At 40.9% G+C, this 27,833-nt stretch overlaps 1 protein-coding gene across 2 annotated transcripts; it reads right to left on the minus strand.

Annotated features, from left to right (window-relative positions):
• Positions 1 to 501: 501 nt before the first annotated feature.
• LOC111220007 (brain-specific angiogenesis inhibitor 1-associated protein 2-like protein 1) lies at positions 502 to 26,779 on the minus strand. Of its 2 annotated transcripts, none has more exons than XM_022742934.1 (14): positions 26,631 to 26,779; positions 25,227 to 25,302; positions 24,980 to 25,066; positions 16,892 to 16,953; positions 15,470 to 15,541; positions 15,011 to 15,145; positions 11,080 to 11,232; positions 10,816 to 10,959; positions 10,089 to 10,212; positions 9,256 to 9,469; positions 6,663 to 6,722; positions 6,420 to 6,567; positions 2,739 to 2,779; positions 502 to 2,620 (listed from the first exon to the last, which is right to left on the minus strand). In XM_022742934.1, the coding sequence occupies exons 1-14, from the start codon at positions 26,679 to 26,681 to the stop codon at positions 2,548 to 2,550; spliced, it is 1,440 nt and encodes a 479-aa protein (XP_022598655.1). In that variant the 5' UTR covers positions 26,682 to 26,779; the 3' UTR covers positions 502 to 2,547. The 2 variants fall into 2 exon arrangements, with proteins under 2 accessions (XP_022598655.1, XP_022598654.1); XM_022742933.1 differs by having other exon boundaries at positions 6,420 to 6,570.
• Between the last annotated feature and the right edge of the window lie 1,054 nt (positions 26,780 to 27,833).

Genomic DNA, 27,833 nt, shown 5'->3' on the forward strand with positions numbered 1-27,833 from the left:
ATCATATCTATTCTGAGTCTTTCCTTCTCCTCTCCCCTCGTACCTGTCACACTGCTCTGCATGTTTAGAGGAGCAATGCTGCACATGTTGTTTTCCTGGGGGACAACAGCTGATGATCGCATTAAACTGCAAAAACATGCAAAAAAAAGAAAAGAAATTGTACTGGCTTCCTCTCTCAGTGTCCGTGCTTCACGAGAACCTTTGAGTGAGACATGAATGTTACATGTGGAATAAAAAGACATGCTTTTGCAGCTTTGCTAGAAAATGAAAATACCACTCTGAAATAAAAGACTGGAAAAAAAATAGTAAAAATAACTGAAAAAATTCTAAACATCTGTATCAGTCTTAGTCTCATTTTAATCTATTTGTTTTATTACAAGAGAGCAAGTTTTTAATCCTTTATATGTATTCAGCCGAGTGAAACACAGAACGTGTTACCAGTGAGAGGAAAACAGAAGATGCACTTGAACATGAATTACACAGACTTTGAGTTTATCATGTTTTATTGAGAAAAAAAAAGACTACATTGGTCAACACAGTGGCAAGGTACTGTGAAGAAAGCATGTGGCATTATCTATGTCAGTATGATGGGTTCACCTACGAACATCAGTGGGTCTGTGCGGATCAATAAACAGTTTCATCAATCAGCTCCTCATCATACACTTACATCCTGTAAAGCAAATACATGGCAAAAAAAAAGTTATTTTCTTCACGAAATAGTTAATACTTTGTTGATTTCAAACAATGACCCACCATATACACGTACAATGCAAATGTCTACCAGTAAAGTACATCTTTATTTTGCATAAACTGTGCATTGTTCACAGAATCTACATTAACAGTGGAACCATGAGTAAGGAAAAACATTCCCTTCATCAAAAGGTCATTTTACCCATATAAAATACATACCAGCAGTCAAATGAAAATCAGCGTTGGATCCACGGCTCAAAACGAGCACAGTGACCATCATGTTTAAAGGGGCACCTTCACAGAATGGACTTCTGTATATATATTTTATTTAAATATCTCTTACAAACTTACTGTATATAAATAGCCTTCTCGTTTTAAACTGTGACGTACTGTTTTGCCCTTCGCTCAAATGACCGACTCTTTTCCCAACACGTCACTTTCCCTTCATTCTCACAACCTCTGTATATCACAATGCCTCTTTTAAAAAGAAAGACAAAAATAATTATGATAAAAATAGAAATAACAATGTGTATGTTTTTTGGCAAGTCAGGAAGACAGCCTGGCTTCTGGTCTGTTTCACCAGCATCAGGTCACTATCATTTACATCAGTATTCATTGACTGCAGCACAAACAAGCCTGAAAAGACCTTTTGACACTCGATCGTAAAGGGAGGGTTAACCCCAAAATGAAGATGCAGGTTTTACCTCCATATTCACACGTCAGTAAAAAGTCTTTAGTTATTTATGGGACCATCAGACTCACAATAAACCCCAGTTGCTCTGTCTCAGCCTCGTATTCCACGGCTGGTTTCTTCAAATACACTACGTGCAAACATAAAAAGTCTCCTTTTGCACAGTAATGCATGTACTGTGTCGCCAAAGGACTCAGCAGGTGGGTCCAAATATCCATTATTATGTTTGTCCTTTTGCAGACAACAAGGTAATCCACAAATTGCTTGGATTATGATGTGATTTTGGTTTTTACTCTTTTCATTCATTAGCCACACAACGTTTAGATTTAGGCTCACGGGGGGCTGGAGTCAATCCCACTTGTCAGTATCTGTCAGTACTTCGGGAGAGGGCTGAGACAAAGTGTGTTGTGGTTTTCTATTTTTCATTTAAGTTTAAAGTTATAATCCTTATACTTTTTATGAACGGCCAGCTCTCTACGTCGCCGAACCTTCATCGCTAATGGCGAACTCCACCACCAACAATCTACGCCGGATTGAGTTTGACAACCTTTGCACGAGGGATTCCCAGGAAACGATGTATGCACGTAGTCCAGTGCAATCTCATCTCACTGGTAACTGTGGATTATTATTACACTGTGTCGGAGCTGTATGTTTGTAAGTTATACCTCTAATGCAAACAGAACATTTTCAACTGCTGCTGCTTCACATTAACGGTATTCAATTGACAAAACACGGGTTGGCTTTCATTGTGAAGCAGCCAGCAGAAATGCATGTAATTTTTTAAAAGAGACATGATGGTGATTAGATGAAGCCTAAATTTTCATTTTGGGTTGAATTATCACTTTAACACAAACACAGATGGGATGCATAACACTTTGAAACATTTTCTTTGTACTACAAAGTTTTTTCAGAATATCCTGTTTCTCCATGTGCTGGTTATGCAATGTCTCTCCGTTGTGGCTGATGTAAAACATACACTGGCACAGTAGCACACACTTATGTTCGGAAACAATGGATCCCTCTAATAGAGCAGACTGGTACTGAGAGAGACTAGCATGCAGGCTGGTGAGATGTCAGGTTGGGGTGATATTGAGTGTGTTGCAGGGGTCCCATGTTGCATGATTCCCCCGAAGGCATGACAGCGGTGAAAATTCTCCTGCTCTGCGTCAGATGTTTGGCGCTGATCTGTCATTTGTGACAGTTGGCCTCAGCTTGACCGTGGCGAATGGATTCCCTCCTCTGCAGGGGGAGAAAACGGTCGAAATCATTTCAAATCCACCATCAAGTAATCGTCAGTCAACTCACACATATTGTGCTGTAACCTGTGAGTTTGTGTTAGTTGTGTTAGGTCACTCACCCTAGAAAAGGAGCCTTTGCAGTCCCATTGACTAAAGAAACCTGTTGTCAAAAACAGAAGAAAAGACCCTTGAAGATCCAGTTGACAAAGAGAATACACACACAACATTCAAAACACGGCACCACACACTACAGTCACCACAAACCCACACCCTCCCTCCAGCTGTGAAGAAAGTCATTGTTGTCAGACTGGTTTGATAAGATTCCCCCCCCCCCCAATAGCCACAGTGCAGCTTTGACATGTACTTAAGATACAAACTCAGACCTCATCCAGTCTGGAATCTAGACAATCTAGAAAGGCTGGCAAGAGACACACTCGTCTTTTTCTCTCACCTCAGAACGATGATAATGTTATCGTCTCCACAGAGCCAAGTGAGCATGGGGAAGATAAAGTTGAGGGACAGACTTAAACTAAGATTTTTATCATTCATTCATTCAGCGTGCAGACACAAAATAACAGATTGTAACTTGCTGCAGGAATCTTAATTGATTTCAGTGTATTTTTCAGATGCATATCTTTTTAGTAGGAGCTCAGTTACAAAGCTTATTAGGAAGGTCTTTGTTGCATTCATTATTATTGCACAAAAACATGCACTACCCTACTCTTCCAGTAGAGAGCAGACAACATCCAGAAGTCATCAAACATGCAGCCACAGTTAGGCTCAAAACACTCTTACTCCCTGAACTCAGCCTTTCAGGCAGCACTTCTTCCAGGGTCGAGTACTGTCTGCAACAAACTTACATTGCTTAGCAAACAATCCACAAATCATAAGCAAAACAACATATCAAATTTAGCTTCTGTTGATATCCTGACTGTAAAGGTATCAAAATATTACTGTCTAATCATCATATCATTGTCTAAATTACTCAATAACAAAAACTATTAATCTTAAAAAAACAAACATCATTTTCAAAATGAAAACATAACATTCTAAACCTGTCAAGACAAAAACAAAATCAATATTCATATCAGGATTAGTTGTGTTTTCACTGCAAGCAGACATATGGAATTAAAATCAAGACGTACAATTGAGCGTTGGCAGCAAGTTACATATCTACTGTACAGTACACACAGAGCCAAAACACAGAAACTACATATTTGGGCAAAACCAGAATCTGTTTTACTATATGTAAAACATTACACCAAAGAAATATGTAAGTTTTGGAAAAACATGTTAATTTTGTGGGAACTACAAAACACAGGTCACAGCTAACGTTAGCTAAAGATAATTCATCGACTTTTTCTGACCTGTTCCTGTGACTGAAAAGTCAGTTGTGATGCTCCAGTATCTTAGAGTTCGTTATACCACATACAAGTGTAAGGCTACAAAATCTAATGATAAGAAGTAACAGCAGATAAACCAGTCTTGCTAAAAGCTAACTAGCCTAGCTTAGATACAGAGTACAGTAACTAACGGTGACTCTTTTTGTTCAGTGTTTTACAATTTTTATAGCAGACTTTGACTGAATAGTGGCTGAAATTTCAAACAATTTTCTCTTAATATCACTGTTCCTTGAGTTACTGGTGTCGCATCGGAGCCAATCAAGCAATTAAATGTTTCCCGCTGAAACTGAGACACCTCAATTTAGTGTCCAGTCTATCAAATGTGTAAGGGAGGTATGAGCTCAATGCTACCTGAAAGCAAAACTCAGGGAACTCAAGTCCACAGAGCAACGGTGACAAGTTCCACCTTTCCCCCACAATCACGATACAAACCTAAAGCGCACAGTCAGCCCTCTGCCTTCACCTGAACAACTGTTTGAAGGCGGGGGGGAAGGATTTTTTTTTTTTTGTGTGTGGCATTATTATAGTTTTTGTTTACTCTGTGCTGCATTCAAAACTTAAAAATTAAAAATGCGATAAGATAAAGAAGTTTATATCATGGTGAAACCCTGAGCCAGCAGATACAAAGGACACTGAGTACAGACAGAGCAGCGAGGAAGGTGATGATGAGGGGGAAAGCAGAGTGCCTGGGCTTGTCTGCTGGCTGGACAGCTACTAGTTCATTTTCAATCAGCTGACACAGTGCAGGCACAAAATGAAATTGTGTCTGTACCCTCGTCCTTTATGCCACCCTCTGTAACTCTCTCCTTTTCTTCCGATCTCTCTCTCCATTACTGAATAAAACCTGGCGTCTGTTTCTTTTTAGTATTTTGGAGCCAGCAGCTTTTATATATAGCTTTTATATTTTCCTCTTTGTCTTCATAGACTGCTTAAGTCTGTATCAGCTGCAAAATTGCAAATAGGCTCCTACACATTTAAGGCTTGTATATCCTTTTGGGAAATGATCATCTCGATAAATATAGCATATTTCCTCATACAGGTTAGAGGAATTGAGGTGTGTTTCTGGCTCTGATCTGTTTTAAGGGTGTGGAGGCGATGACTATGCATCAAGGAGACATTGATATGACGTGATTAGTCAGACTAAACATCTAATATGTGTGATGGCATTTTGTGGTGTGGGCGTGGAGTGTGTGACAACTTAGGTTAGGCAGTGAAGATATTCCATCAGGAAAAAGACCTTTTCTAGAGCATCTGACCCATTTCTTAGACACTCAAACACGGCAGCTGCCCACCACAAAGTCTTCTACCGTTAGCCGCTGAGTAGGTCTACTGTAGCCACCAGGGGCTTGGTACCTGGCCTAAAGGCACACTAACAACAGCTGTTAAAAGAAAGAAGCTGTTAGTTTACTAGCTAATTGCTAACTTAGTTGTTGCCTGTTGCTTGGTGCCGAGCAAGAAGAGTACAGTGCAGTTTTGCTGAAAACAGCTTCCTGCTGAGAAACCAATCAAAACCTGAGCTGAGGAAAACTTCAGATTCAAATTACACATACTCATACTAATTCGACCCATTGTTATTATGAAAAAATATCAATTATAGCAGCTTTAAAGTACATTTGTTGTTTAATGCTTATAGGTACACTGTGTGTCATGATTTTAAAATATAAAGGAAGCCTTTGTTTTCAAAACAGCAAGCGAATCTCGTTACATAAATCATACGTTTTTAAATATCCAGCGTGATTGTTTGTATTTCCTGGTACAGTACTTCCACATTACTAAAATGTATTATATAAATAAACAATGTGCAGCTACCTACAGCTGTAAGCGCTTCTTTCATCTGCAAACACCAACAGCACAGAATCTCATCTCCTCTTACTGGATAGTAAAACAGCTTTAAATAATTTTTAAACCCCCTAAACATTAAATCCATGTTAAAGAGTAGTCTGTTTTAGTTCTCTTTTGATTATCCCTCGCATGTCTTTCCTAAAGAGCTTTTTGGCACACCATTTTGATAAAAGGTTCTCTGGAAAACAGGAACTTTAATACCTAGAAGTTCTGCAACATTACATTATTAAACTGCGCACAGCACGCTCATACCATCTCCACCAGGCAATGATGCTTTATATCAAAGGAAACAGAAGAAATCAGACACACAAAGGATCTAATGTTGCTCTCTGCACTTAAGGAGACAGTTTCTTGGTTTAGTTCATTATGTGAGTGGAGAACAGTGAACAGGGATGGTACGTTCTGTCCTCCTGTGGCCTTACCTTACAACTTAAGTCGATAAAATAGGTGTGTTTTTCCAATTAAAAAAAGAAAAGAAAAAGATCTTGTGCAGGTTTAATAAATACACCAGACCGCACCTGGCTGGCTTGTGCTCATGCAGGTCCTGGTACTAACCGTGTTCTGTGGCGAGGGCGTTGAGGAGACCATTGGGCTAGAGGGGGCGTCATCGCTGTAGTCTGGTGGGGGAATCAACACCGGCTCTTCCTCCTCCTGCTCTGGCAGACTGGCCACACTCAGACTACGCACTGGTGTTCCCAGATAGCTGCTAAGACATGTGACATAAAGCTTCAGCTATCAAAACATCAGCCGTAGCTACATTATTGATTCACTTCCTGGCATGCTGTGATGTTTTCTTACCTATTTAATATCACTGGCTCAGTACAAGGTCTGCAGTAAGAAGAGGGAAACCAGCCCCGCCTAATGAGAAAGACACACACATCACATCAAAAACATCATAAAACATGACACTGCATGATACCATTACACAAATAACACCTACTCTGAAATAGTCTGACATTTTGCTAGCTTAGCTTAGCTTAGCAAACAGACTGTAAAAGGAGGAAACAGTCAGCCTGGCCCTGTCCAAAGGTAACAAAATACACCTATCAACGTGTCTAAGTCTCACTAATCAAGACTATATTTAGTTTCTTTAAGCCTTACAAGAACATATGGTGGTTTTAAGGCAGTTATATCCCAGACTATTACTTGGCCACGTGCAGTGACTTCCTGGAGTCTTTCAACTTGTTTTTGTTTTTTGTTTTTTTTTACAATTTTTTTAAAAAGGATTTTGCCTTAGGGGTGCCGGTAGGTGGAATTTGTTACCTGCGGACAGAGCCAGTAAAGTAACTAGTAGAATAAATCATAATTTTCTCTAGAGGAGACCTCTAAACCCAACTTTAGTAACCTTGTTGTCACTAACTTATGGTCACTGAAACTAACAGAACCTGGTGCAAAAATTTGAATACAGTTAGCAATAGTCAAAATTAGGCCAATACAGGTTGCTTGATTCATGTCCTGGATAATGTCAGTGGTATTAGCATTAAGCAATGTCAGCTGGGACAAGTGGGTGGTTTTGCTCTGTTTTCAGTGACCATGTTATTCTCTGTAGTTTTCGTCTAAGATCACAGAAAGAAAGAAATCAGATGAACATCGGATGATGCACCTCAGTATTCTTCAGCCTGGGTGGGTTGTGTCATAATGTAATAATACGCCCAAAAATCTATTTCGCTAAAATGATGCATGTCTCTTTTGAATTATGTTCAGTTGCTGGACCTCATTCAATAAGTGACTAAATAGAAGAGTCAGAGCAGAAAAACTGATACTGACGTTCCCCATTCTGCGTGCACACAACAGACTGCGAGAGATCTGTTTTTTCAAGGGCTTGTGGGTTACAATTGCTGAGAATCACGCCCACAGACAGCACACTTGAATCAGATGCACACATCAGACATAAAATATATAACAGACAGAGAGATTTTGTTCACTAAGACTCTGAAGTTGTCTCCAAGTCACGTCTAGCGAAAAAGATGGCTTATCAGACCAATGCACTGGATTTGTTGCTAAGAAACAGAACGTACTGTGATTTATCCCAACATGTACTCTTCCTGACAAACCGCCACTGACTGCATTAAAACCACTCTGACTCAAAAGGCCACTTAATGACACACACACACACACACACACACACACACACACACACACACAGGGCGCAGATAAGGCTTGCAATTTGTTTTAAAGTGGGAACGAAAAACATTCGACACAAGCTCTGTAAGCACTCCGTAATCCTTTCTCCAGCATTATGAGTCCTAATTGATCTACCGAGGAGTTGAAGATGGCTGTAATTACACTGGCAGCTCAGAGGCTACTTTACAGATTTATGCTGCTTCGGTTACATATACAAACATGACTTGTATACAAACAGCGGATGAGAACATTTTTCCCCGTCTGCCGTCTGGAGGTGACACGGAGTCACTGCTGCCGAACAAAGGTGCAATTACACTCTTATAAAAAAAATCCTAGTTGACATATTTATTTCACTCACTCATCATCATGTGTCAGCGGTAAAGAAAATAAAACATTTGTTCATTGTCGGGTGACATATAAAAGACCAGATGTCACTTGTCTGTGTGTGTGTTTGCACCTGGATTTTTTTTTTTTTTGTTAGGCAGGGCAGAGAGAGGGAGAGATCAAGCTTTACGACTGTCATGTTGAACATACCTGACATAGTCTGTGTTTCTAGACATGATGTATTAGCGCAGCAAAATATTAAAGAAACACAGAGCAGAAACTAGTACTGCCACCTTAGTTATGTGAGAAATGCCTGTGTGTCAGTGCTGCTGTGTATTTGTTGAAATGAAAGTACATTTCGTCTTGTGGGTGTGCCAATGGTCATATTTAGTTGGTATTTAAATCAACTATCTGAGGGAGGGATTCCACAATCACACTTTCTATTCCACATTAAATTAATTTTTTAACAAGTTATGTAAGACTCTAAAAAAAAAAACATATATATCCTATCCAGCTCTTAAGGTTAAAGCACAGTCATATTTATATATTTTTGTTACTGTCAACAAATCCCATACCAAAACTAACAATGTGTTAGTCTGTACTCTCTGTGGCTCTCAGCCTTAAGCCCAGCGGCTCCCACCATAAACCTTTAAAAACAGGTCATGTAGTTTATGTCGCTTAATTTTTTTTCAAGGCTATATTTTTAGGAAAACCTTACGCAAAGAGGAGGAAACATTTGCTGTGGACTATTTTCAGAGGCGGATTAATACATATTTGGTGCATTAGGAAGTAAACAAACTACCACTGTGTGTGGTCATGGTAATAAAGGAACATGTCACTAACACTCATTTCATAATGCTTTGATGTAAATAGAGTAGAGCCATCAACACGTCCCTGTAATATATAAATATTTAGGTTGGACATAAGCAGAGTCAAAACTTACTGCCCCGTCTTCTCCAGCTCTCCGTACAGCCAGCCGTCCTTCTCATCCTGGATGAGCAGGTTGATGATGTCGCCGTCGTCGAAGCTGAGGAGTGTGTCATTGTTGCCCGACGTGTGGGGAAAGATGGTCCTAACCCGGTGTTTCCTGCCCACATTGAGACCAGACGACTGGGATGTCGACCGGGACATACTGCCCTCTCCGAGGCTGCCTTGGTCTGAAGGCAGCAGAGGTTCAGAAAAACAAAGATGTGATCATGTCAGATATCGGTCAAAACTAAGCAGGATTTTGACACTTGATTTTGACACGAGTGCGCTTTCTTGCAGCGAGTTAGATGAGGAGATTGATACCACTCTATGCTAAATATGACACTAGGGGGAAACAGCTAGCCTAGCTCTAATAACAAAACATGGCTACCAACACCTCTAAAGTTCATATATCAACATGTTATACCTCATTTGTTTAATGTGTACAAAAACTGAAGAGTAAAAATGACAATGCCCCATATTATGTGTTCATGATAATGTGCTGAGGCTAGCTATTTCCCTGTTTCCAGTATTTTTGTGCTAAGCTAGGCTAACCAGCTGCTAGCTTGATCTTCTCTTGTAACTCCCTGCCAGAAAGCGAATACGCATATTTCCCAACATGTAAATTCCTTATTCCTTTAAAGTCCAACACAATATTAATTTACAAGTGCTGCCATTTTGACACAATGTGAAGGGAGTACACTAGTAAAGCCTAAAGAAATGGATCTTGCTGATCAATGACTGGACTGAGAGACGCCACAGTCATTTTATGGGAGACAGGTATATCTGTTTCAGAGCCGCCATCACTACCTGAGTTGTGGTCTGAAGACGAGGTGAGCGGAGATCTGGGCTCTGGGTTGAACATATTGGCTAGCGGACTTATCTGAGCCTTTAGCGGTGGCGCTGGAGGAGGCACCACTGACTCCACGTTGTTCTGAAGAGAAAGCAAAGAACATGATTAACAGATGTGCTAATATGGCCGTGTGAGTTGGCAGCATTCGAATCATAACAAGTATTTTTGGTTGAATGAACTCTTGTGTGAGTCCTTATTGAGGCAATGATTTTAAACAGTCATTACTGAAATTGAAGCTTATTGTCTCCCTCCTACGCAGCAATAAACAGCCGTGGGTGAAAAAAAAACATTCAGTGGACTTTAACAGACGGTGTCAACAGTACATGTAGGATTTCCCATGGCCGGTAGCCAGATAATGATAACCTGCCTCTTTTCTCACAACGGCTTCAATCTGATACAGGAGAAAATCAGTGTACCTTTGAAGGATGAACTATAAGCCACAACAAGACAAGATAAAACTCTCCAGGGCCTGTCTTTTCTTCAGGATTTGTGCCACTTATATACGATCTGACAATGCTTTCATCCCCAGCTTTTATCTGAGGCACCTTACACTAAGATAAGTATCTAAATAGATATAGGTTTCAAATGCAACAGGTCTCTCTTGAAAATGAAACTTTTGGAAATAATCCTTATCTCACAGAGGACACAGTTTTGATGGCAGTTACATGACGAGCTAAAACGCACCCTGTTGTAGCGCTCAACCAGCGGCGATTGTTCTGGGGTGGTAGCGAGCCCGTCTATCATAGTCGCCACCGTGTCCGGCACCTTGGTGATGTCGCTGCACTTTTCCTGCCAGCTGGGGAGCTTCATGGCCAGCATCTCTTTGGCCTGGAAACACCAGAGAAAGAGAGAGAGGGAGAGCAGGTGTTAAACAATTCATAATGGAGTGAGGGGGGGGGGGGGGGGGGGGGATGTTCGCAGGATGTTCATCTCTGTCCACGCTCTTACTTTCTCATGGAAGTTGCTAATTTGATAGGAGAACATGCAGTGCTTGTCTGCCAGGAAACAGAAGCGTCTCTTCTCTTCCAGCAAGGCCTCTCTGCAGCCGTCAGCGATGAACTTCTGCATGTCCATCTGGCGTGATGAGATAGTCTCCATGTACTGCAGACAGGGTCACAGGACATTCAAGGAGGTCAGGGCACAGCATTAAGAACTAGTTCAATTTCAGTTTCACAGTGATAGTAATATATTATATTGAGCACTGTGCCTACATCAAATAAATTAATAAAATTGCTATAAAGAAATAATTTAAATAATATTTGAAAAAAGTAGAAATAATAAATAATAAATAAATGAAACAGAAATATAAATAAATAATAAAAGATAATAACAGAAAAGAAAATTAAAAGAAAAAAAATGTATGAAAAAGAAATTATGAGAATAGAAATGAAAAAATAATATTTTACATAAAATGACAAGAAAGAAGAAAAATAAATAAATAACAAAACAGAAATTATAGATAAATTATAGAAATAAATAAAAAGATGAAAATGAAATATATTTATTGTCTTTGCTTATCTACCCTTACCTATGTATTTAATTTACTTCACTCTTTGTTATAATTTAATTAAATTTGATTTTCAGTATTTAATCTTTCTACTGACTCACTTTTAGTTTAGGTATTGGTATTGGTAGTTATTAGGTATTGTTGTATATCTCTATATATTTCTAATCACATTAGCATTGGTAACTATTGACTGTCTGAAGTTAAGTGTGCTGTGAACACCTGCGTGTCATCACTGACCTAAACAAACTGTTGTTTTTTACCTTTTCATGAGCTTGATCAAGTGCTGTGTAATTGTGTTGCTCTGACGAGTGTTAATAAAACACCCTTGACCACATTTTTACTGGCTGAGATTTATGTTTTCTGAGTGCATGTTCACGTTGCAGCTGCCAAAGCCTCAAGCTGCAGAACAAGCTTTTATACCTCCGTTTTTTTTTTTTTTTCTCTCTCTCTTTGGCAACAAAAATGAATTTAGTAGAACAGGGTGACTCAAGCACAGCAATCAAAGTCTCTACACTTTGCAACAAGTTTATTTGGGTGTCTTGCTGCTCATGGATCGATCTCAGCGCAGTGGGAAACCGAATCCGAGTGCTGAAAGACACACTTTCCCCACAGAGCGCCTGAGATTGACTCTGTCTGTCATGCAGATGCAAATGGGCGGCTGGACCTGACATGACGCATATCAAACTCTGTAAAATGACTTTTCAACCTCCCCTCCATCCTTTTATTCTACACCCACCCTGCGGATGTATCTCATTTTCCCCAGGTTGTCATGGTGATGGTAAAGCAGCCTGTCTCTAAGAGCAGAGACCCTCGTTTTCTACTGCCTGGTCTCATTTTCTCTGTCTCTTCCTCTCTCTCTCTCTCTCTCTGCAATATCCCGTTAGACGCCGAATCAAAGCTCTTGCTCTCCTATTCTCACAGCGAACAATCACCCGGGCTCTGAGCGAGAGGTGGGAGGGCACACACACAGGACTCGGCTATCATTGGCATCTCTACAGATGATGATTAGAGCGCTGGGCAGTTAGCCTCGTCTCCCTTGTAGTTCACCGGTGTCATTTTTATCAGATGATGAAAAAGCCACTTCTGGGAGGGGAGGAGGGGCCCCAGTTTCAGCTCACCATGAGAGCCAGGCTCAGGCTGCTGTAAGCTCCACCCAGATAAGACGACTTATTGTGAAGGTGTCTTTTAATAGTGCGAGGATAAACAGGAGACTGACGCTGATTTTAGCAGTAGAGGAAAAAGAGACGAGAGAAGTCAAAACATCCCTGTTACAACCTGCGGTAACTTCTTGGCTTTTCAATTAAAAGGCTTTGTTTAAGAATTCACCCCAAACAAGCCAGGCTTACACACCATCCATCATCAACGTGAGGCCATAAAAACAGTCGATAAATTAAACCAAGAGACAGACGGGAGTAATTGCTCAGGCTGTGCAGTCCCTCCTTCATCTCACCACATTGATTTACAAAGCAAATCGCTGTCTGAAGTGTTAAGACTGCTTGTTGGTCACGGACAACAAGATGTAAACACCCCCAACAATGTGCAACACTCAGGAAAAAATATACTGCAGGGACTCTCAGGGACACCACACAGCTTAAAACAAACCCACATCATCAAGGCAATGTCAATACAGACTAGCAAAACTTCAAAGTCATGTTTGTGTACCTCTGCTCACTCAGCAGTGACATTTGTTTTGGCTGTGTTTGTCATTTCAGAGTGATTTCAAGAGATTAGATTTTTATGAGAACACACTGCTGTTGATCCACAAATGCTTGCAAATAGTTGTAAACAGATTCTTTGTCCTGTTGCTCATTTAATTTAACTCTTTGCTAGAATGCACACTGTTGCGCCGCAGACAGCGCAGAGATGAAATAATGAACCTGATATCAGCATCAGCAACACGACGACGCCGGGGCGAGACATCACAGGATCATATTCATTCACACGCTGCGGGTCAAACCGGCAGCAACCAGAACAGCACTGAGTCAAAAATGTGACCTTTGATTATCCATATGACGTATAGATTTATCAGTAAATATGCAGAGATGGAAGCGATTTGAGGAAACTGTTTTGAAAAATTGGTTTGAAATATTAGTTTGAGAGAAAACAGAATTTTGCAACTAATGGAAAATGGATTCAACCTTTTTACCTATTGATGGGTTAAGATTATTGTTTCTGTAGTGGATTGGATTTGCTTTATTTTTTTTGTGTGTTGTGTCTTTGTGTGTGTGTGAACATTGAATGGATGATTGTATACACGATCATTTAGGCCGAGGAGTGTTTTGTAGAATAAAAAGAACAAAACAAAGAAAGGCATTATGCAAAATTATATATAAGGAAACCAGAATCAACCTCAAACTTTATCTTGAAGATGATCAGATGGTGGATGAGAGCACTTTAATTTTGCGCCAGGGAATTTTTAACATAAGATACCAAAGAAGGGACAAAAAAAGTCAAATGTGAGTGCGGCTTTCTCTAAATGAACAGTTTACTTAGTGCTGTGAGGAACTTCTTATGAATGTCGCTCTTAAGAGTCCCACGTGGGCAGAGGAGTGTACATACCTCATATCTAAAATGATTTCTTTGGGCAAAGTCTCAATTTGAGAGAATTGGATTTTCCTAAGTGCTGCTGCCCAGCTAGCTCTAATTTGGCATATTAAAAAAAATGCAGCTTCCTCACTGTATGTCTCTGAATGATAAAACTAAATCTAGTTACACTGAAGATACAAGTCTGTCTGTAACCTCTGACTTTTTACGATGAACCAGAAACAGAAAAAATACATACACGCCAACACTTGTGCAAATTTGGGTGTGTGAGCGTTCAATATAAAAACGCAATCATCCGTCTGTAGCTGAGCACACAGAGCTGAGGAAAAATGGTTTTATTCTCCCGCAGGTAAACACAGACAATCTGCAAACAGCGTTAGGCGTGGTGGCACCTTTGATGGTTTTAGTCACTCGTCTAAAAGAACTTTTAAAATTACATTACATTTTCTTCCCCTGTGAGCGTAAAGATCTGAGGACACTTAGAGGGTATGTAGTGGTCGAACACACTTCTCAATGTCTGTCATCAGTGATGTAATGCCTTCACATAATATTCATTTCAAACACAACTGGAAAGCAAAGGCAACTTCATCTTATATAAAAGCTTCTACCTTCACTCGCACCTCCTTCTTAACGTTGGTATGTGAACATCATAAGAACTAACTTGGCCACCTTATCTTGTCTTATCTTATCTTATCTGATCACGGACTTGAGAGCGTGAGCATGTAACAGTGCCATGCTTGAAAAGCCACACAAAGTATTAGACAAGTGCATGCTATGCTCTGCAGGAAGGGAAAAGGTTGGAGTCGGTGCATGGTTTCAGTCACTCACCTCGTTCTCTTTGATCTCATACTTGGATGAGTGCTTTCCCTGGCTTTTCCTCCTGAGCTTCTTCAGGTCTGTCTGAGAGCGCTCCAGGGAGTCCTGCTTCAGCTTGTGCTCTGACTGATAGCGCTTGAACGTGGCCTGCATGAGACGTTTCACAGGGAGGGAAGATGAGCAGATTGCAGTTTTCATTATAGAAACATTGCTCAAATGCAGAGAGGTTAAAATAATCAATCAACCAACAGGAGGAGAAACCCTGGTCAAAAAACACATAAGTGGTTAAACTGATGACTAAAACCTAACAAGTGTTGATTCCTCTCTTTGAGGTTTTATTCCATGTTTCTGCCTCCAGAGCTTTGCCTACATGAAATATGTTTGCATAAAAACTCTCATAAATAGAGGGAGGACGGGTTGGTGGATGCTTGCACCGATGAATAGAGGTAAACTGCATGTGGTGACACTTACATTCATGTATTTCACATCCATCTCTGTCTTCTTTTCCAGCTCAACGATAATCTCACTGTGAAACCTCTTGAACTGCAGAGAGAGAGAACACACACACACACACACCTCGTATTCGTTGCAACATACATCATCGTCCATGCGCGCTGTTCCAAACACAACGTACAGTTCAGTCACATGGCTCGTCGCGATAAGAGCGGAGTGACCTGCTGGAATGTATGATAATGGGTTTCTGAGAGGATGAGATTCCTCCCACCAGAGATGCCTTATCAGCCTGTTGAGGTTAAAGATTTACAACTTTTTCCTGTCCGGATAAATTACAATTGGCCCTGCAAGTAATAAGGAAATTTACGGAAATGACAGGAAGTTTCTCATCCACACAGCATGTTATTATTTGCATTTTAGGACTTTTGCACAAAGTTTTTCTTATATCAGTCTGAGTGTTGAGTTTCAGTTATAGCCATATTCAAACTGGTGACGCTTGACTTCCATTTACTTTCGGGAATCTGAGGCATTTCACCCCCGAGGCAGCGGGGCCAGAAATGAATCTGTGGCTTTTCCACTCTTGTCAAACTTTTCTTTACAGCTTTTGTTACAACAATTTCAAACTGTTAAAAATGAGGGGAATGAGCTCAAAAGGTTGAAGGGGTCACGTGTCCAGAGACGAGAGTGAAACAAATGGCCATTCTCTGTCTATTATGTGAAGATAAGCGGAGCATTGGTGGCCACAGGGTACTTCTAGGAATGACAAACGGTTGCTCCGAGAGGCTCAACAGGTGAACTCTCAATGCACTGAATTACTTAATGACATAATGGAAAAGGAGGTTGCTGAACTGCTGTGTTTTTTTATTGTCAACGAATCCAATGAAAAGTCAAATACCTACAATTTATTAGTCCATTTCTCAATACTTTCCCCAGGCTACAAAAGCCATTCACTTCCTCTGAAGATTTAAATCTTTAAAAACTGCTCAGAAATTGATAGTTTCATGTTGTAAAAAGGCTCAATAGTTTTTCTACAGCATCTGGCGCTGTACTGTCACTAAACTGTACTCAGACATTAGTAAATGGTGCGTTTGTCGGTGTTGGATTTGGTGTGTTCCTAAGTATTTACAGCAGTAGGAGGCTGGTGTGTGTGGGATCGACTCAAAATAAATTACAGTGGCCGTGTTCATAGTAATAAATGAACATGTCACCAAGTAGAACTGTGTGACTCACTGATACTGTATGTTTTTTTAATAGTTCCTGGACAGCAGTGCAGCTCTATAACACAGAGGAATAAGCGATATATAAGCTGTGATATAAACCTGTTCGTGGGATCAATTCATTATTGGTTTTGTTCTTTTTTTATTTTTCATGAGATTTGTTGACAGTAAAAAAAATAAATAATAATAATTATTACCAGTCAGAACCTTTAAGGCTACTTACGTTTTCTTCAAGTTCATCATGGACCTTCCTGTGGGCGTCTGCGATCTCCATTAGAACCACACCTACGAAGACATCAGGGACAACTTTTAGTTTATCAGAGAGTGTTACAAAAGAAAGAGGAACTTTGGGTTCGTATTGTGACCAGGGTCAAGAGGAGTTCTAATGTAAGAAGTTGATATTTTGGGAAATAGGGTAATTCGCTAATATGCATATTCCCAAAATGTCAAACTTCTCCTTTAAGCACAGTCGGTGACAGAGAACACGTGGACACCAGAGACCAAGCATCCGACATCAGTGTGTAACTAGATGCAGATTCAGCAGGAGATGTAGTTTATAATAACTTGTTGAAAACCAGCAACAACAAACACAAATTTCCTGTATAATAAACACGACCTCCTTTTCATCAGGCCTTACATACATCTTTACAGTCCACATTTTACAGATGACTTATCGCCTTTCAATATTTGAACAGCTGTCAATAAGTAATCTCTATGAAACGTTCTGGTATTGTGTGGACGGATACAGAACAGTCTCCATTCACAGACAGGCTTCAGTGTAGATAGAGCAGCATATGACATGAGACAATGGCAGTGGGTCAATACTGTAAACAGAAGTGGACAATTGTAGCTAAGCAGTTTATAGTGCTACCTCTATCACAATGGGGTGAAATCTAGACTCAAGGTTTACTATAGGACACAGTGTTCTGGTGAAACCTGTAAAAACAGTACGGGACAGCATATCTGGACATGTGACAGTGTCACTGTGAGGAAAACGGGCAGGCGTGAACAACCTACATGGATTTCATCACCTTCAGACGAAAGCAAAGAAACGCACAGGTGTCAGGTGTCAGGTTCACTTTGTGATTTTTTTTTTTTTTTTTAGGTGAAAAAAAAAAAAGCTGCCGACGTCAGGACCCTTGCACCTAAACATGAACACCCAGACACCCGGCACCTGACATTCCTCCCTGTTCGCCTCCGGTCAAAGCAAACAAACGTAATAACCCAGTGATGCAGAGCTGGACTTCTGTGATCCAGCAGGCAGCGTCCAGCTACAACAACATTGCCCTCTGAAGGTCACCAGAACGTACTGGTAAATGCTGCCTTTGTCTTTCGACGGGGAGGGGTGGCGCTGGGCGCTGGGCTGTTTGTACAGCCCCAACAACAGGCTGCGCGGGGTGGAAGGGGGAGGCTGAGAAAGGCCAGGAGGGGGTTCAAAGAGGCCGTTGTATACCTGCAGGTTTCACCTTTGGGGTTAACAAGGTGTGAACGCATGCCTGAGGGATGGTAAATGCTACAGAGAGTTTTCAGCGACTGAAGATAAATATGGACTGTAAGACGCACGAATCTGTCACATGAACAGCTAAAGAGGGTGAATTGCAGTTGAGAGAGACAAGGTACAATGTTGTAAAGAAGTCCATGGAAATAAAGCGCGAGAGCTGAGGTGTAAAAAGTAAATCATTGATTTTTTTCTAGCTGAAGTGTGAATAAAAGACTAAGGAGAATATGTACCTGGCTACACAATGTTTTAAACATCCACTGGTAATTCAAGTTCATCAACAACACGGGGCGACTTTTTCTCACTCTGTCTTATCTCCTATCTCGGGCTGTTGAGGATTTAAAGTACCAAGATAATCTAATCTCAACTCAACAGTTTCAAATACACAACGTCATGTTTACACGCATTTCTACACAGACTGGTACAAGGTTGATAAAAACACATGTGGAAAACTACACCACCTGTGATTGGCTCATATAACTTATGATTCATTATTACGAATGCTCTCCTCCACTTCTCTGTCCAACACGTAATGTGGATACTGTAGCTCACATTGAGAAAATGACCTTTGACCGTTCAATTCAACACATGTTGCTTGCCAGTGTGTGTGTGTGTGTGTGTGTGTGTGTGTGTGTGTGTGTTATGCTCAGGATAAACAGCAGAGGGAAAAACTGGTCCTGTTATGATCATTCACTTGTATGTGTTCTTTGTGCCACCAGTATCAAATGCCATTTTTTTCTTTACAAGACGGCTGATAAGACAGAGGGCGACGCCTTCCACATTCTCAACAGGTGACGTGATTTATGAGCTGGCAATGCCCTGTGGCAAGACATCCCCTGCCCATTTGGTACCTGATAAGGAAACTGTACAATGTGAGGCGGCGTTGGCGGAGCAACCACTTACCGCTGACGCGTTGGCACCTTTTTTTCTGGCTCACCTTTTATTTCACCACTTTATCCGACTGACAATCCCTCCTCCATTTGCCAAGTGCAAACAACATCTGAGTTAGGGCTGAACTTTGCTGCGACCATCGGTCATCGACTTGTAGCAGCGTTTCATCACAGAGATGCATCACTGGGTTTGTCTAGGCAGGCTTGCAGTGCGTGTGATGAAACACGGCCACCTCCTGTGTGACTCAGGATTGAAGAGTATGTCACTGCAGGTGGGGAGAGGTTGTGTTTGGAGGTTGCCATAGATATGCTACTCCCTCCTTGTAATCATGATGATGTCGCTGTGCTCGATACTAATAACGCTGCGGTGGAAACACTTGGAGTGGTGACTGTGATTAAACTCCAGTCGGACTCATTGTTTCTCACAACACTGGCTGCTCCAAGAGGATTCAGACCTTAGTAACTCTGCTGTCATCCATTGTGAGGTCAAGGAAAATCCTGTCATCTGACTCCCAGTTTTAATAAATGTTATCTTGTTGAACCAAACAAACTTAATCTTACAACTAGGACACTTTTACAAACTCATTGCTAAAAACAACCAACCACTGCATAGAGCGTGATATTACTGAAAGCTCCAGATGAGCTTATAAACGTACCCTGAGGTAAGCTTGTTTTGTCAACCGGAGCATGGACAGGACGTTCGCAAAGTGCTCAGAAAAAAATAATGAAAATATATCGTCACGACACGACGAACTCCATCTGCTGATGAGGATCATGTGACGTGGTTGAAAGCTCAGTAATAGCAAAATTAAAGGACACTGAGGTGAGGTGACACAAACATAACAATGTAGACGGCTATTCGACTGACGAAATAATCACAGTGTCTATAAAATGTCAATAAGGTGAAATAATACCCATCTCAATTTTTTTTACTTCAACCAATTGATTATGAAACTGGTTTCTGATGATCTATTACCTTCAGCTCTACACTCACAACCTAAAAGACTTGTGTGCAGACTAATGTACGTGCTCGCCACCCTTGAGTATTGATTATCAGTATGAGCATCTACTGTCATTCAGCATGTCTACTGTGTTCGCAGCAGATCAATAGCTGTGACAGCTTCCTTAACATAGAGTGATGACCTGCAGTTACACACAGCACACAACATTATTTATTACTCCAGCACATAAAAGTAACTGCAGCCCCGAGCATCAATAATAAATCTATATTTACTTAACAGAGAAAACTAAAGGCAAACCTCAAATAACCTTAAAAACTGCATGTGTGTGCGTCATATGTTGCTCACGCGAAGAAGAAGAAGTTGGTTTGAAGTTCTTAAAGACAGTTACTTCCACTAAATACTGGTTGAAATCTTTAATAGCCAATAATTGACTTGAGACTCTGTGTGGGCACAGGAGCGCTCAAAAAGAATCATGGGATATTTTTGTGAAATGACTGGAGTGTGACGGCGTTTTAGAGGCTCCAACTTCATGGTCCATTGAGCGGTAAGTGGATCTCTGGTCCCTTCACAGGTCCCTTGGAGGAAACTACTGGTGGACTGGAGAACCTTTAGTTTAATAGCGGCTGCAGAACGAGGTTGTTTGAGGTCTGGGATCATTACAGAGTCGTGGAGTGTGACGGCAGAGGAGTCATAACTGACTCAACCATGAGTAGAGTCTTTGAAAAACAACCTCCACCCTCCTCTATTTTACTCATTTTCAGCTGTCTCACCAGCAGTCTGGTTGGGGAGAACAATCGTGTCTGTGTGGTTGACCCTGATATTTTAAGTGTGTAACATCCTACGTCCAGATACATTTACGTCATTAACGCCAAATGTCGCCATATCGGCTGTCACCACGCAGAGACACACACACATCATGACAAGATATAACACATGTAAGAACATAGGTAATATAGGTTAGCTTTAGAGGTGCTTTTTGCTGTCTTTAAACTAAGCTACGTTAACCGTCTCCTGGTTTCGTTTTCAGCGTTTACAGGTAATAGGTGTGAGAATGGTATTGATCGTCTCATCTAATGCCCAATTTTTTCTTTAATGAAACTTTGGGAGATGTCGCATGTCATTGCTCCGATGAAGGTGGACACTGCTAAAATGATGTATTATGTCATACACATAATTTCAGATGTTGAGAATGAGAATTTTTCAAAAAGAAAAGCGCTTTTAACATTTTTAAACACAACTGGCCCCAAATGAATGAAAGTTTATTTTCTGTGTCTTCATGAAACCGCTTATGGTTCCTTGACGCTGCTGGTGATGTTGTGTCTGTCACAAACTCTTATTAACCATAACTTCAACCTCCCTTCAGACTAAATGAAACCAGTCACAGCAGCTATCGAGGGGGGGGGGGGGGGGGGGGCGACACTCAACAAATCCTCATTCTCTGGGGAGAGAGAGGGAAAAAAATCGCTCTGGTCAACATTACCATTTCTCTCATGCTGTCAGTGTACTTCAATATTTCAAAAAACAATTTCGACTAAAGCTTGACAAACAGTTCAGAGAAAAGGTGGAAGGGGTGGGGTTCGAGCTATTTATTCTCCGGTAACATTTTCAGTCCGTCAATACCTGCTGCTTTTCAGAGTGGAATAGCAACTCCCTGTGGAGCCCAGTCATGCACTCATACACAGGAAGTTTCTAATTGTACACCCACTTAAACATTTAAATATACAGTGTGATGTATGGCATGACAACTACACCGCCATGGTATTTCTTCCTAGACGGATGGCAACATTAAAGCAAGCTATGATGTAAAGCTATAAGCATGTGTGATTTCACAGATAGTGGCTTTAAAGACTGTGTGACTTTTGCTGAACTGCGGGCACCGTGGCCTCAAGTAAATGATAATGGCGCATTCAATTTTTATTCCTTTAATGAGATTTCTTGGCTTCCTCACAGTTGCTGTGAATATATCATCATTAGGCAACCTGACCGAGAGCAAGTGGGATGGGTTGACAAGCTGGAAACAGCAAACACGTCTCCTCATTAAGAATGGTCTGTTTATCTCTTGTTATACTTTTGGGATAAAAGTAAAATGTTGCTAAAAATGTCGTGTAACAGCAGCACAAGCACAGAAGTGGAGAAGAGCAATAAAGTGAGCAAACTGACTCGGTAATGGCAGTTACGCAGCAATATCTTATTCCTACGTTAGCTAACATTAGCTAACATTAGCCACAGCTGTTAATGTAACGTACCAATAGCAAAACATACAAATAACTCCTTTAACTTTACGACGAAGATTGTGTTCTTTCCTCTTCTAAAGTTATAGTGCCACTTTAAGATACATTTTATTTAACTTTTAAAATGTTCAAATATTTGACATAATTGGTACTACAGCTAATTGGTACAACCATAAATCCTGTAAAAGTCAGTGTTACCCCTTATTTCCATACAGCCTGAGCCTCCCCTTGGCCTCCGCAGACTGACAGAAAAGACCTGCGGTGGGTTTGCTGAGGCGCATGGAGGAACAGGGGGGATGAGCCTGGATCACTGGTGGGAAGATAGTCCCCTCTGTCTGTCTGTTTGTTCAGCGTGTTTGCTACTCCTCTCACTGCAATGTGTGAGAGAATTCACACTGTCTCGCTGTCATCTACTCCAGGCAGTCAAAGACCGGCTGCCAATCCATGTCTTTTTTTCTAGAGGCCATTTTGAGGCTTTTCTATATTGGGTTGCATTCTTATAGTTAGGGTCAAATAAGACTGTGCAATGTAAAGTTTTCTTTTCTGCAGTATTTCAGTGGTCAATTTTGTTATTTCACTTTGACGGTACACATTCAGCTGCAGGCACATGCACACGCTCACGCTCATATAAGCAGACATAAAATATCTACTCACACCCCAGCATGGCTGCAGTGAACAGAGAAAGAGGCAAAGGCATGGAGAGAGCCTTTAATATGGTATTTCAATGTTAAAGCTGCTATCCTCAACTTCCCACATGTTAAAAATCTGTCAAACCTGGTGTGGCGTTGCACCTTGTTGTTTTTGGTATGCAGCGAAAATGTCACCTGCCAACCACGCAAACATGAACATATCATTTAATGAAGCGATGAAATACGGGCATGTTAACTGACAGGTGTGACCTGACAAACTCGACCAACGTTTCGTAACGGACGGGTATGGAGAGTGTCTCCAGTCACAGTGAATGTTTCACTGCACAGATAAAAAAATAATCTTAATTTCTAAATACGAGAGAGAAGATTTCTGTGTTTGCATCACTAACTTGGAGAGAGAGAGAGAGAGAGGTTCCAAACTTACAAACTGTTGCGTAACATAATTAGCAATAAGAAAGGTTTTTAAAATAGATATAACCTCTGTGTCTATATATCAAAGCCTGCTCAGTTACATTTCATTCTGGGAAACTGTCCACTAGCATTATGAAACATATCCTTCATAGTTTCCTTTTCTGACACTGCTACTGCTATGATGATCAACTCTGCTGCTTTGATGCTTTGCTAACTTCCTTTATTAACACATCCACCAAATGTGACAGACACACCTAATCTTGTCTCTTTCATGCAATGACAGCTCTGTGAAAATCACTGCACCTCGTCTGACATTCCATCAAAATATGTTTTTAACTTGAAGTAATGCAAACGCCATGTGAAAGAAGAGAACTCAGTTAGAAAAATACCGGCAGAAAATAAACCCACTGCTTTTTTTTCTTTTCTTTTTTTTTCTCAAAGCCATGCATCATGATGTAAAATCTACGTATATTCACGTTGGTCGCCGTTTTCATTTAAAAGACCACGGGGAAAAATGACAGAACATTATCTTTCCATTTTAACTTCCCTGCTCTGATTCCTCGCCTGTCACATCAAGCTGAGCTTACATGAGGCCAATTTGTAGACCCCAGCAGGAAGAAGTGACACAGCAGAATATACAGAAAACCACTTGATGAATTGTAATTGCACTGAATTAGGACCCTTGGACAAAATGGGTCAGCTCCAAATTTTAGAACTAATAGAATAATGGGAGATGAGTCACAGGATGGATGTACAACAACCTGTGAAAGCTTGATGGCAGCCTCAGAGAGGAGAGAGAGGAGAGGCCGCACTTAAGTCAGAGGGAGAGGCAGACAGCAGATAATAATGAATTTCTGCTGCTACTGTGCCACGAGGGTTCAATCAGTGTTATTTCCAGATGTTTGCATTTAATTGATTCGCATTTTGGATGACGGCTGCACGCAAGGCAATATATGTCACCATGATGAAGGTGCATAGAAGGGGCTTTTTGTAATGGTGTAGATGTTCAAGGATGTTTGGGTGAAATGAGGGCGGTGATTTAAGTGAAAAAGTCACTTTCATCATTTCATGGTGACTTAAAAGAATCAGTTGGACATGAGAAGATCAATACCATTTCCAAGTCTGTATGATACCTATGGTAGAAGGCTACAGCTAGCATCCAGTTAGCTTTGTTTAGCATAAATACTAGAAACTGGGGGGGGCTTTGGCTACTAGCACCTCTAAACCTCACTAATGAACTAATTAATTGTTTAATTTGTATGAAATGACATGTTTAGTTTTACAGGGGATCATTTCTTAGCTGTGGGCAGTGACTTCCTGGAGTCTTGTTGAGGTTGCCAGGAAACCTTCAAGAAATAGCCGTGCCTATAACACTCCACTGTAAGACCACAGCTTTACACAGTTTTATACTTTGGTTTTGTATAGAAAAAATTATAGAAACATAACGTGTTAATCAGTGAGCTTTAGGCGGATTTTGCAGCCTTCAGGCAGAGCTAGCCGGCTAGCTGTTCCTCCCTATTACCAAGCTTTATGATAAGCTAACAGCTGCTGGATGTGGCCTTATAGCCTATATCACGCAATGACATGGGAGTGTCATTGCGTCCCCGTCCCCCCCCTTGAGACTTGGCTCACTGTAGGTAGATTTAACATGGACTGGTGTGAAACTCACCAAGCTCTCTGGAGACCGGAGACACGATGGCATTCTCTCCAATCCTTGAGACCGCATCGTAATAGGCCTTTCCAGCAAGAGTCATGGCTGCGTGGGGAGACAGACAAACATCATCAAGTCACTGGCTGGTAAAAAAAAAAAAAAAAAGTCTCCCTGGATCATTTTGTGTTTTAGTGAAATGCATGCAAGAGGACTTTTGACAAACTAAAGCAGTATCAGTGTCGGTGAGGGTGAGAACTGTGTTTACCTGTGACTGATTTCTCATAGCTCTTCCCAAGGTTGACCAGGTTTCTCAGGCCTGGGTTGAACTGCTCCATCACATTCTGGGACAAAGAACAGAGATAAAGTGTGTGGAGGGAAGCAGCAACCACAGCTTCTCCTGATACAATAACTTCGCTTACTCACAAACATCTCTAATTTCTTCTTTTTCTTTTTCTTTTTTTTTTTTAAGGGCCTAACCGTGAATAATAAAGATCATGAGGCTATTTTTGATGGAGTGGGTGTAGAGAAGAAATACATGAAAACAAGTGCAAGTGTTTGTGCAGTTGCTCTATAAATATCACCATGTGAGAACAATAAAGCTTTCAATTTTTAACTTGACCCCTCACGTATGCTTTACAGCTCCCTCAAAAGAGCGAAGTCCCACACAAAGTCGCAGTTATTTGCAGCATTGAACCTCATCATACTCACCCTCCCACCCACCCTGTCTCGCCCTCTCTCTTTTTCTATTGAAATGCCTCAACAATCAAGTGCTGTTCACCTCCCTGTCTCTATTCCCCTGGCACGCCCTCAATAGAACAATGAAGGGGCAGGTATGACTTTACACGGAGAAAAGAACAGAGCGGAGGAGAAAAAAAAGAGAAAAGGAAACGGGTTCCTTGTTTTCTTTTCTCTCCCTCTCTCTCTCTCTCTCCCTCCCAGCTGAAACTGTGGCACACTGTAAACTACAGGTATGACTCTCTCTCTCTCTCTCTATGTCTCTCACACACACACACACACACACACACACACACGCACACCCAGTCTGTATCTCTCTTTTGGATTATGAACAGGAATCCAAACACACACACACACACACACCCAGACACACACTCTCACCTGCTTATCAAATGTGAGGGGCAGCAGTGTAAACGTGATTAGATTAATCTGCATTGATTAAACAATATTATTCTCATGATCAAATGACTATTGATCAAGTTTCAGCAGGTTGATTGATGGGTTGGGAGAAACTTTTCTGTCTCTCCTCACATTTGATGGACAGGAGAGCTTTGACTGCACTGAGCTTTACTGTGATTTATGCATCTTGTAATAATTAAATAACAGGGTGTGTCCCTCTTGTTTTGTTGGCGTTTACAGGTTGTTATTAGAGTTCGCAAATACTTTCGTTCCATGTAAACAACAGTTTCAATCTCACTTGCGCAACCTTTTTTACGGTAATGACAAGGTAATAAAAGGAAATAAAACTCATTTAAAACGTGACTAGACCCAATAAAACACACACACAGAAATCAAACCTCTGTGGTTTTTAGTCGAGGTTAAAATGCAATAAATATTAATCATAACCCTGCTGTGTAAAGCTGATTCCGGCTCTTAGTCTTAATAACAAAACAGACGTACTATCTATCATTTATTTGCTGGATGTATCACTCACCTTGTATGTACTTTCAGTAAGCTTGCTCACATCATCTGGAGCACGAGACATGGTGGCAGGTTGTTTCTCAAGCCCAGTGGTCGAAAAAAAAATAAAATAAAAAAAAAATAACAACAACAAATAGAAAAATAAAAAATGCTGCTTCGTAGTCCAGGTGTTCACGCACTCACTCGCTCACAATAATAAATCCCACAGCCGGACCTGCTCACTATCCGTATCCCCAACACTCTTTGCGTGTGGGCAGAGCGACGATCAGCTGCCGGCGACGCACGCTCTGACTGAGACACCGAGGGACTTCCCCGTGCTGATGAGGAGGGCGGAGGAGCGCGAGGGGTGGGGGTGTGGGTGGGGTGGGGGGGTGGCGTGACGTCAGAGGACGCGTTAAACAAAAAGTTCTCTTGGTGAAATAAAAAGTTATGTGAGAGTGAGTGAAACAACTTTTTGTTTAAAATAAATAAATCATAAAAGATTCAAATCTTTGCACTGGAAGATTTTGTTCTTTAACTTAAGAAAATTAACACTTTATAACAAGACATTTCATACTTTTAGGCTAAAAGTAGGATAAATGTTAGCAGGCTCCAGTGTACCGAGGCGACCAATGAGGAGATCATGAGGCAGGTATGACGTACATGAAGGGGTTTCTTTTATTATTATTTTTTTTCCACAGCACCAACAACCACCATACACAGCCTGGCTAGCTTATATACCAGACTCCCTCTAATTACTGACTGGTCTGTACCATACGCACAGTAACCCCTTAAACACATCCCCATAAATATACAATAAATATTTACATAAAACCCCTACCAAAATATAAATATACCATCAATAAATATTAAAACACCTGAAGCCAATGAATAAATACTCACTAAATAATTTACATAAGTATTTACATTTAAACAAGAAACTAAAACTCCCTTCTACCCACTTCTTACTTGGCATCTCCCTCCTGGAACTAATAAAACTTGTCTGAACCCATGGGGAACCCTTTTGCCTGAACACCCTGAGAGGAAGAGGTAAGACAGAGGTAAGTTTATGCTTCACACACCAAGGAAAGACAATTAACTAACTATTAGTTTGCTTATACCGAGTCTTACCTCATACTTTTACTACACAATTTACTGCTGCAATGAATCACACATCAATACGCAGTTTCTACTCATGTTGCTCACAGGTGAACAAGGAGGTGGAACAGCCTGGCAT

This window comes from Seriola dumerili, unplaced genomic scaffold (genome assembly GCF_002260705.1).
Source record: "Seriola dumerili isolate Sdu_G_001 unplaced genomic scaffold, Sdu_1.0 BDQW01000068.1, whole genome shotgun sequence".
In the NCBI taxonomy this organism is placed as follows: domain Eukaryota; kingdom Metazoa; phylum Chordata; class Actinopteri; order Carangiformes; family Carangidae; genus Seriola; species Seriola dumerili.

Excerpts from the sequence above, each read along its gene's own strand:
- LOC111220007 (XM_022742933.1), bottom strand. The coding sequence starts at position 26,681 with ATGTCTCGTGCTCCAGATGATGTGAGCAAGCTTACTGAAAGTACATAC. Across the intron at positions 15,542-16,891 it reads ATGATGAACTTGAAGAAAAC|TTCAAGAGGTTTCACAGTGA; the intron begins GTAAGTAGCCTT and ends CTCTCTCTGCAG. Across the intron at positions 2,621-2,738 it reads GCAAAGGCTCCTTTTCTAGG|AGGAGGGAATCCATTCGCCA; the intron begins GTGAGTGACCTA and ends CTCCCCCTGCAG.